This window comes from Mus caroli, chromosome 6, assembly GCF_900094665.2.
Source record: "Mus caroli chromosome 6, CAROLI_EIJ_v1.1, whole genome shotgun sequence".
NCBI classification, from domain to species: Eukaryota; Metazoa; Chordata; class Mammalia; order Rodentia; family Muridae; genus Mus; species Mus caroli.
Genome location: NC_034575.1, coordinates 121386754 through 121397576, shown reverse-complemented (window position 1 = coordinate 121397576; position 10823 = coordinate 121386754). Strand labels below are relative to the sequence as shown.

The 10823-nt window shown below is 46.2% G+C and overlaps 1 protein-coding gene across 1 annotated transcript in view; it reads right to left on the bottom strand.

The window, feature by feature from the left end:
• Positions 1-2802: 2802 nt before the first annotated feature.
• Vwf (von Willebrand factor) overlaps positions 2803-10823 on the bottom strand; it is a 137928-nt gene continuing 129907 nt past the window's right edge. Inside the window, exons 39-44 of the mRNA XM_029478271.1 lie at positions 10359-10475; positions 6621-6719; positions 5794-5922; positions 5308-5347; positions 3573-3670; positions 2803-3127 (exon numbers count right to left, since the gene is read on the bottom strand). Of these exons, the coding sequence (XP_029334131.1) occupies positions 2939-3127; positions 3573-3670; positions 5308-5347; positions 5794-5922; positions 6621-6719; positions 10359-10475 (672 nt within the window). The 3' untranslated portion in view covers positions 2803-2938. The remainder of the gene's footprint in view (positions 3128-3572; positions 3671-5307; positions 5348-5793; positions 5923-6620; positions 6720-10358; positions 10476-10823) is intronic.

Here is a 10823-nt window from a genome sequence, read left to right as displayed (position 1 = left end):
CTACCCTAGTTACTTTTCTGTTGTTTGTTTTGTTGTGGTGGTTGTTGTTGTTGTCGCTGCTGCTGCTGCTGCTGCTGCTGCTGCTGCTGCTGCTGCTGCTGCTGCTGCTGCTGTTTTAAAGCAGCTGGGGAAGAAAAGGTTTATTGAACATACATAAACTTCCAGGTCACAAACCATCATTGAGGGAAGTCAGGGCAGACACTGAAGGCAAAAACCCCAGACACAAGACCCATGGAGGAACACTGTTCCAGGCTCTCTCTAGTTCATTCCAGCTCTGTGAAGACCCAGCTGCTGGGGATGGTGTTACCCACAGTGGGCTGGGCCTTCTGACATCAGGCATCAATCCAGACAGTCCCCAGCAGACAGAACCACAAGCCAATCTTATTTGGGCCATCCCTCAATTACGAGTGCCTCAGATGACTCTAGGCTATGATAAGTTGTCAGGTGAAGCTAAGACTCTATCTCATTTGATCTAAAGGTGACCATAAAAAAAAAAAAGGGTCCTTAGCATCAAAGGCAGGCTCTGTCCTTAGGAAACCTGTAGGTAAAGGAACACAGACATGCACAGAGACATACATGTGCACTGGTTAGTTTTTGTCTACCTGACACAAGCTAGAGTCATCTGGAAAGAGGGAACCTTAATTGAAGGATTGACTCCAGAAGATTGCCTTTAAGAAAATCTGTGGGGCGTTTTCTTCATAAATGATTGATGTGAGAGGGTCCAGCCCACTGTGGGCAGTGCCAATCCTGGGCAGGTCGTGCTGACTTCTTGAAGAAAACAGGCTGAACAAGCCTTGGGAAGCAAGCCAGTAAGCAGCGCCCCTCTGTGTGCTATATAATCAGCTCCTGCCCAAAGGTTCCCAACTTGAGTTCTTGCCCTGACCTCCCTTCATGATAGACTATGAACTGTAAGCTGAACTAAAAACCCTTTCCTCCCCAAGCTGCTTGGGGAGCTGTTTGAACCCAGCAATAAAAAGCAAAGTAGGGCCGCCCACCTGATCCTCTTCCTGTGTTTTTAATTGGAAGATGGCTTTCTTGACTTGGCTTTTTTGTGTGAAATAGCACAAGAGAATAGTCATTCAGCCACCAAGGGCAGATCACAAGAAAACCAGCCAGCTGTCCTTGTTCTCAGGTAGTGTTAAGTGATCAGTCAGGAGAGTGACAGCCAATTCCGTGTCCCTGGATCTGGTTTCCTCCAGAGGCTGACCTTAGCAATGACTCAAAGTTAGGAAGCAGGGGGATGTGGAGAAATGACAGCCTTTGAATTATTAAGGAGATATATAAAACATTCATCTATGCTTCCTTCCCTCTGTCTACCCCACTCAGCTCTCTGCCAAACCTAGGCATCATCATGGCCTGTGCCCTGTGACAGAGCTTCTTGTGCAGTTCACCCTAGGCAGTGGCAGGTGGCAAAAACCTGGAGATGTAGCAGTCACTGAGTCNCATATGAATGACAGAAGATGACCAGCAACTGTGGTGCTCTGCGCTGAGTGGTCCAAGAGTTCTTGTCTAGCTGTAAGGCACTGGGGTTTTGAACAGGGTCCTGCCATTCAGACACTGCTTGACCTTTGCAAGCCATTTGACTTCTCTGGGCCATTTTCATTATCCGTACATGGGTCAGAGAGAGAAGACAGACTAGATGTCTAAATCTTTTCTGACTCCATTGTCTAGGACTTNTGATGAGGTAAATATGTGAAATATGTAAATATGTAAATATGTGAAAAGACTTGGGATGAACATTGGNACCCATCAACCCCNCAGAATACATCCAGGGCATCCCATTTGTCTTCGCAGCTTTATTCTCCCTCCCAGCTAGAATCCTTCCCTTCCTGCCAGCACAGTGTGCACGCTCTTCCAAAACATTTCCAAGAAAGACCACCTGTACCCAAGGGTGATGGTTCTGCATAGGGATTCAGGAACTAGACGCTGCTTTGTGTTAACTCTGCCCTTCCACTGGAGATGGCTGGAGCAGGAAGGGCCTTGTTAGCTGGCATAAAGCTAAAAACACAGAGCATCTCAGCCACAGGGAAGCAGGAGATGCCCAGCACTCTGCCACCCATGTTGTAAGAGTCACTGGTTCCCACCTGTGAGGATGGGTTTCTCCTTTTATGCTCATCTTTTACATGAGAGCACTTACAGTCACCCAGGACACTCGCACTTCCTAAGCANGAGTTATTGACGCTCACAATCCTTTGACTGAGATGACCATGTGAGTTTTACAGATAAGGGAACTGAGTCTGAAAGCCATGTAGGAGTTGTAGAAGACTATACACCTGGATGAGGGCCATAGGTAGAGCCCAGATCTGACTCTGAGCCTAGAGCTCATCTGCTATGACTTANCCTGTGATGGGACCTGGCTTCTGTATCTGTTGGCATCCCATCTACAGGTACCTACTTCCCACTGGGACTGAGGACTGCTATGTACATAGATTTCTCATCCCTCTTCATGATGTCATCATTCACCCTGATAGCAGGAGCTGATTTCCAGGACCCACCTCTCTGCCATGCACAGAAGCAACCTGACTGAGAGATTTGAGAACTGGGTGTTCTTAAGTATACATTTATGGGTTCAGGCCACCAGGCTGAGTTTCTGGAGAGACATCTTCACCCTGTCCCTTCCCACCCAGAGGATGCTATAATCCTACTGTTTTCTGGATATTAGACAGCCTCAGCCTCCAGACACTGGGCTAGGAGTATTTGCAGAGAGACCATGTGCTTTGTCCCTTAAAACCAGCCTCAGACCTCAGATTCAGGTCACATCTGTCATCTCAGACTTCAGACACAGTCCACCGCCAGCCTTGGTTAAGATGAGAACTTGGCCTTTATTGTGGGCCCAGGAGGGCACAAAGGGCAGGAGGCACAAGGAAGGGATCTGGTTCTCTGGCTAGTCAGGCCATAGCATGGGCATCAGTAGGAATCCGCTGTAGCTGCACAGGCCTCACTTGCTGCAGTTCCGGGGAGAACACCTGCACTGCATGGCGTTGATGACCTCGTGGTACACGACAGAGCCATTGATGCAGTGCAAGGGCACGCGCATGGGCTCTGTCCTNGAGGGCAGGCAGCAGGAGCATTGCTCCTGCACATCCTCGATGTCAATGGAGTACACAGCTTTGCTGGCACACTTTCCCTGTAATGCAGCAGAGAGATGGGGCATCACAATGCTGGATGGGGCAGCAGAATTCTGGGACAACCTGTATCCTCCTCCTGTCTTACCCAGGGACCCCTGGGGGAGCTAGGCAGCTTCTAAAGGTAGATCTCAGAAAACTGTGAGCTTCCTTTCTCCAATTATTACACATACCCAAACCCCTCTGGCCATGATTTCCACACACACACTGATTGATCCTGAATCCCCATCTTCCACAAATGGCACCCCAGTTTCTTTACAAATCTGTTCTCATCTTTCTTCTGGGCTCAAACAGTTCTACTCACTAAGTAAAACACTTACTTTAAAAACAATGCTTATAGTCCCTTGTATCTCTCTTCCTCATAACTTTTCCAGATCCTTCTAGATGACAACTAAAGAGACTTAGCTTTTCCCACCTAGGTCTTCTTGAAGTCACGCAGCTTTTTACCTGGCANTAATGAATGTCCACTTCCTCTTGGGACTTACAATCTCCCACTTTGATGTACTGCACCTTGGCTGTGATGTCTTTGCAATCAGGCTCCTCACCTGTAGATCAGGCAAGAGGTGGAATTGGAGGGCTGGTTAGCTGGGGTTCTAGAGAACACTTTCCACATCCAGCGTCTGCACTAAGTTCGAACTGCTCCTCTTTCCATCAACAACTAACCAAGATCAGTTGCAGGAAAAGGAACTAAGTTCTTCAAGCTCAACTTGGCTGTTCCTGGTTCCTCAAATGCAGAGACATCATTGCTACTGGGATTAGCTCACTGGACAGTACAATTTTAATTGCAGAAGGAGCCAAGGCTCACTGTGTTTTTGTCATATAGACAGACAACAGTTACTTTTATACAATTTTAAATTTCATGGCCAGAGTAGGCATATCAGACTATAACTATAACTAATGGACAATGAAGTAGCCGCTAAATAGAATTAATATCAGCTCATGACTATATTTGGCTAAGAAGGCAAATGTCATGGTTACATACATATTCATTTCCTCTGTAGAGGCTCAGGAAGCTCCTAAGAACCTTTGTGCAACTGTCATATTGAGAGTTGCTACTTCTATGTCACCAGCATGAGAGCGTCCTTGTCTACAGTGGCCTTAGAGCTGAAACTCTGCTTGACTTGACTCAATGCCAAGTCTAAGGTCTAACACCAGCTCACCACTCTGCCCTGAGTCATGATGGTTTTCCATCCTGGCATGGCTCCAAATCTAGGCCAGCCCTATAGACATGCTAGCCTGCCTCCCAACTTCAGAAGAATTCCATCTTAATGGGAAAGTCTTCCAACTGCACAAGAAAACAAATTTGGAGCCAATATGCAATGTTCTCTTGCTGTAGATTTCAATTCTTGAGCCTAGCTTATTTTCCTTATAAAAAGCTTACAACCTCCTGAACATATTGACCAATGAAGGGACCTTATTGCTGGTTTTGTAGATAACAACCTCTTAACCAGATCCTAAGAACAGTATCTAGAAAGAGTGCATCTCCTCTAATGGATTCCTGAATTCACATTCTTAAATGGTTCTGAAGGAAATTTGGAAAGAACCCCTCTCAGAGTATTTCCTCCTTCTGCTGTTCAGTGATGGCCATCACTGTGCTGTCACAGCCAACCATCAAGAAAAGAAGAAGTGATGGAAGGAATTCGTGCTTTTACCCTTCTCTAACTGCAACTGTGAATTTATGAATCTAAAACAACACACTAAACTAGAAAAAAATTAGTCTAAGCAAAAAATTTGTGACTTGTGCTCATGAACACAAAAATGGCCAAGGCAGATAGTGTCTGGTACACATCTCCAAAACCATCCACCACTTTACCAATTAGAGCCACCAGCATTGTGTAACTACAAAGTCAAGAGGGACCAAGGTTGACGAAAATAAGGGCATAAACTTGGGCTAGCCTTATGAAGCTCCTTCGTGATAGATATATGAACAATCAAGGATTCTAAGGTGCATAGGAGGCAAGAGATGGAGCAGGGAAAAACGTATGATTACTTCAGGGTGATTGGTAGGAGACTTGAGCCGGGAACAGGCTGATGACAATCAGGAAGGGAAGGTAGTTGGCTGAATGGGTAAACATAATGACCAACTCATAACTAAGAACTAGTTTTCTGGAATAAAGTTGATTTCAAACAGTGATGCCTAGCCTTGCTCTTATGGACACGGAAGTATAAGTAGTGGACTTACATGTGTCACAGCAGGTGCCTGGAATTTTCACAATTTTTCCCTAAAAAACAAAAAGGAAAAAGAAAGAAGGAAAAAAGGCACAAATAATTCAACATTGGCAAGTTCTCACATCATATGAATTCCTGGCTCAGAACTCAGAACTCTGAGCTGAAATCCCCAAAGGTAAACTGCTTTTGCATCACGATTGTGAGCCAACTGACCAAAGTGGTCAGAAACGCCATTCCCAGAAAAGAAAGTAAAATGGAGTCAATGTCCTGCCTCCCTGTTCAAAGATCATGGCTTCCCTCCAGTGACCAACCATTTTCAAAGTATCCTATGTCTCAGAGAACTATCTCTTCTTCACCATTTCATTGACTGCTCAACTAAGATGGCTATGTCTTAGACATTGTGACATTGCATAAGAGCTGGGCTGCACAGTGCGCCATCCTTAGAGTCAAACAGTGAGATCATCAAGACAAAGTCAGGATCTGAACTGCAGCTACTTACTCCTTCAGCCAGACACTTGTGTTCATTGAATGGTGGGCAGCCCGTGACCCTCTTCTCCCAGATGTACTCTCCTCTCTCGTTGACCCTGCACAAATGACTGTCACAGCCATCCTGAAATGTCTCATCTTGCTGAAAAGACAGAGGAGAGTAGGTAGAACAAATGCCATGGTATTGTTTAGATTACAAAGCTACCATAAGCTATGGCCTTGACTCCTTTTGAGCTGCTAAAACAACAGAGAACTATAGAAGAAGGATGAGACCATATGTAACACCCCGTGATCCACTCAGAGTACAGATTAGAGGTGCAGTTTTGGCTCCATAACTTATTTGTTATGAAGAGAGCTGCAGAAATATAAAAAGTCCTCAGACTATTCCAACCACNTACGTACTTACAAGATGAAGACACAGTAGCAGTAAACTGACTAATTCATAGCTAGATGAGATGGACCAAGACACCATCTCTCAGACCTACCAGTAAGTTCCAGAAGTCACAGGTGGGTCTGCTCACCCCAATTGCTTGTCTANTCCCACAGAGTCTCAAGGCTACAGAAAATCTTTTTAAAAACTTATCCAGATCATGAGGCCATACACCAACGACATACTTGTCAGGAAGAACAGAATGACAAGGCAGTCAAAGGACAACCCTGTTGCCTTCCACACGTCACCTACCCTTTCTTTAGAAAATGAAGTGCGAAAAGAAACCAACAATGACCACAAACTAGTCCTTCTACTTAAAGAAAAGACCCCCCCCCCAAGAAAAGACACTCCCTCAAAGAGAAACAAGAGAGTAGAGTGAGAGGGAACGCCTGAGTTCAGCTTATGCCCACCTTCAGGGTCATGATCCGTCCTCCTCTTAGCTGAATAGTGCAAGCTGTAGGCAAGCATCTCCCACAGCATTCACCCTGGCTCTTCTCTTCCCGATAGCCCTGGATCCAGGAAAGATGGCAGCCATGATTAACTTCCCACCTGGTTGACTTCTTACCTCTGCTATCCCACAGTTGCTCCCAGAGTACAGCAGGCATCCTAATTGAGCTAGATTTTGCCAGGCCTCACTCTTCCCTCTGACATTTCTTCCTTCTATCTGTGTGCATCTGCTCAAGCTGTAGCACTCTAACTTATTAAGGGAGACCTCTCCACTGAGCTCCGAACTTACAAATCCAACTGTGTACTAGATAACTATCTAATCATTGTCTTGGGACTCATTTCTACCAAAATGAGACTCCATTTTCCCCCTCCAAATACCACTCTTTCCTGGTTGTCTTTTATCTTGGCAAATAGCCTCTGACTCTGGCAAAGTCTTATTTTGTCTCCCTACTCTGTCCTTGCCGCCTCCCATAGGTTACCGCACTCCATTAGAATGACCTTCCTACAACTTATCCAGCCATGGCACTCTCCAGCTTAAGATCCCTTGAGTGCAGTTCTGGTTCTAACAGTGACACAGGAGCTTGTATTGGATGGACACCACACACACACACACACACACACACACACCCCTTTGGATAACAGTGGCAAACGGTTGACAGATAATAAAACAACTCTCAAAGGCAAAATCAGAAATAAATTGTTGGTTACTTGACCTTTAAAGGCAGGTGCAGCACCTGCCTTTAATCCCAGCACTGGAGAGGCAGAGGCAGGTGGATCTATCTCTGTGAGTTCGAGGCCAGGCTGGTCTACAAAGTGAATTCTAGGACAGCCAGGGCTACACAGTGAAACACTGTTTTGAAAAAACATAAAAGAAAAAAAAGAAAGGAAGGAAGGAAGGAAGGAAGGAAGGAAGGAAGGAAGGAAGGAAGGAAGGAAGGACGAACTCACTGGCCAGGCAGCCTAGCCTAACTGGTGAGATCACAGTGAGAGGCCATGTCTCAAAAACAGGCTGACAGCTGGCCTCTGGCTTTTGCATGCACACACATACATACACACACCCCTTTGGAGATAGGGGTGGGGGAGGGTGGTGAGGAAGGGAGAGAGAAAGGGGAGAACCTAGAAATAAATAAATAAATAAATAGTTCTGTGGGGTTGCAACCCTTGCCATTCTTGTTTTCATTTGGCCACCTGTAGTGACCACTGAACTGGAGCCATTCTCTGGGGACCAGAGGACTGTGACAAAATCTTTGACACTCTAAGCATAGCATCTGATGCCTCTANGTCTAGCATTCGGGAAGCTAAGGCAGGAAAACATCTAAAGTTTTAGGCTAGCCTGAGTTACTGTGTAAGACTTTATCTTGTAACCCAGGGTAGGGGATGACCTCTGATCAATCAGTTTTAGCACCCAGATGGAAGTCTCTGCCAACATGAAGGGCCAGCGTCAGTAAGCTTGCCCAGAAGTGAATTTAAGCAATTTGCTCCTCATAAATCAACCTATGAACTTGATGTGCCTTCTGGGGGTTGGACGTAAGAATGGAGCTCAACACAGAGGCAGGGAGTCTGGGCCCGGGGCCAAGAGTACCACTTTGAAATGATGCTGTTGGATTTTGAAGATCACGAGGCAGTGCTTCAATCGTGAGGTTGAAACTGTTTTTACAATGCATGCACAGTTCCTGGAAGGTACGCAAGCAAGGGAAATCAGAGNGAAGAAAAGAGGTGGGGGAAGCGCNGAGCAAATGTGAGCNATTGGTTCCGAGTCAAGCNAGGAAATGAAGCACNGCTTCCATCAATCAGGCCGACTTCATGGGAGCTTGCNTTCGGGCATTCTTAGTGAGTTTGAGAAGAACATAGGAAACTGTGTCCTGAGACAGAAAAGTGAACAGTTTTCTTCTATCCAAGAGGCGAGAAAATCCTGTGAGTGGAGAAGTAGGGAGGAAGGGGCAGGGAACAGCTAAAAGGACAATGGGTGACATTCACGCATCAGGGAGGCAGAGCCCAGCCAGAAATAGAAAAAGCAAAGAGGACTATAAAGGCCAAAGGAACAGAAAGGAAAGGGCAAGAGAGTGGAGAATAGAGAAGCCATGTTTTTCAGGAGACAGGAAGGGATATGTATTAACATGGGAGTGTGTGAAAGAAACAGGTACCTTCCCCTCCTAACACCCCAAATAGGTACAGCCCCCATGAACCCATGTGTTTGAATGTTTGGCCGGTATAGTTTTGGCCCATATTAAGAGGTGTGGCCTGACTGGGGGTAGGTGTGGCCTTAAGTCAAGGCTGCTTGTGGACGTTGTACATCGTGGTGCGGAGCCTAGTGCGCACCACGATGTACAACGTCCACAAGCAGAATGCTTTAGCTCTTAAATGTCCCCTAAATTACCATGTTATTCCCAAGCCTGTGGTACTACTGTGTGCTGGTGGAAAATTTTGAAAGTAAAACCTAATGGAAGCAAATTGGATCATTGAGGCTGTGCGCTGGAAGGAGAATTTTGGACCCCAGCCTGCCTCTGCACCCTCCTGCTTGTGGACGTTGTACATCGTGGTGCGCACTAGGCTCCGCACCACGATGTACAACGTCCACAAGCAGGGAGAAGTAGGGAGGAAGGGGCAGGGAACAGCTAAAAGGACAATGGGTGACGTTCACACACCAGGGAGGCAGAGCACAGCCATGAATAGAAAAAGCAAAGATGACTATAAAGGCCAAAGGAACAGAAAGGAAAGGGCAAGAGAGTGGAGAATAGAGAAGCCATGTTTTTCAGGAGACAGGAAGGGATATGTATTAACATGGGAGTGTGTGAAAGAAACAGGTACCTTCCCCTCCTAACACCCCAAATAGTACAGCCCCCATGGACCCGTGTGTTTGAATGTTTGGTCTGTATAGTTTTGGCCCATATTAAGAGGTGTGGCCTGACTGGGGTAGGTGTGGCCTTGTTAAAGGAAGTGTGTCACTGTAAGGGCATGCTTTGAGGTCAGGTTACACCCAGCGAGTCCATGTATTAGCACAGGCATTCACATTCCACAGACCACTTAAAAAGTCCAAGGACAACTGCTACTTGTCCATGATCTTAGAGACAGGGTCTCTTCATTGCCCACCATACTNCATGCCAGGAACTTTCCTGTCCCTGCCTCCTATCTCTCTATAGGAGCAGCAATGAGACTGTAGACATGTTCTACTGCACGCAGTTCTATGTGAATTCCTGGGATTCGAACTCAGGTCCTCATGTTTGCCCTAAAAGTACTCTACCCACTGAGCCATCTCCCCAGGCTCCTGATGAGCTATTGAGATGACTCAAATGTCTAACAATGAAAAGTAGATTGTAGGCCTTGGGACGCATCCGTTTAGATGAAGATCATGTAGAGTCTTGCACATTGCAAAGGGTCTCACAAGTATTTCGTGACTGATTTTTTTTAATGTTTTCAGAGTACGGTGGTAATGTTTCTTATAATATGATTTTAAAGATACAGAGTTGGGAGCATAGCATCAAAATTGGAAACANTGTGCTTAGTTTTAGAACACAGGAAGAAAATGCTAAAAAAATGTATTAAGACTAAATTGCCGTTATTTCTAAGGGATACGATTTGAGTAGGTATCCTATCAGATATTTCCCATAATCAGAACTAAGGCAAGATTTAAGGAACCCAGTGAGGTCCTATTACTTGACTTCCACAGTGACCCCAGCCCTCAGTCCCTCAGACCCTCTTACCATGGGGCAGGCCTCACAGGTAGTCTTCCTGCACTCCAGCTTGAATCTGGAGATGGCATCTGTCTGCACGATGCAGCGGCAGGTGGTGCATAGGTCAACCATCACACTCTTCCCGGGCTGAAAACAGAGCCAGAGTCAGGCTTCCCAAAGGCCAGAGACTCCTTCAGCCTCTTCCCTCAGGCAGCCATCACTNAGATGTACCCTCTGCTTCTGGTGGCCATTCCCTCTGCCCCCTACCTTAAATGTGGAGACTGTAAAAGAGATAGCCAGACAGTGGGAGAGGTGTTCAATGGAAATGTGTTCAGTGACCATGACGTGATTCTATATGTACAAAAGGCATGCTCACATGCTTGGGGTATGGTCCAGGAGGTGAGTGAAGGGCAGTGAGCCCATGCCCTGAAGAGCAAGAAAGGTGGCCTCAGTGTGGATAGGAGACTGGAGATCCCTGGGAGTGGTTAGAAGGTC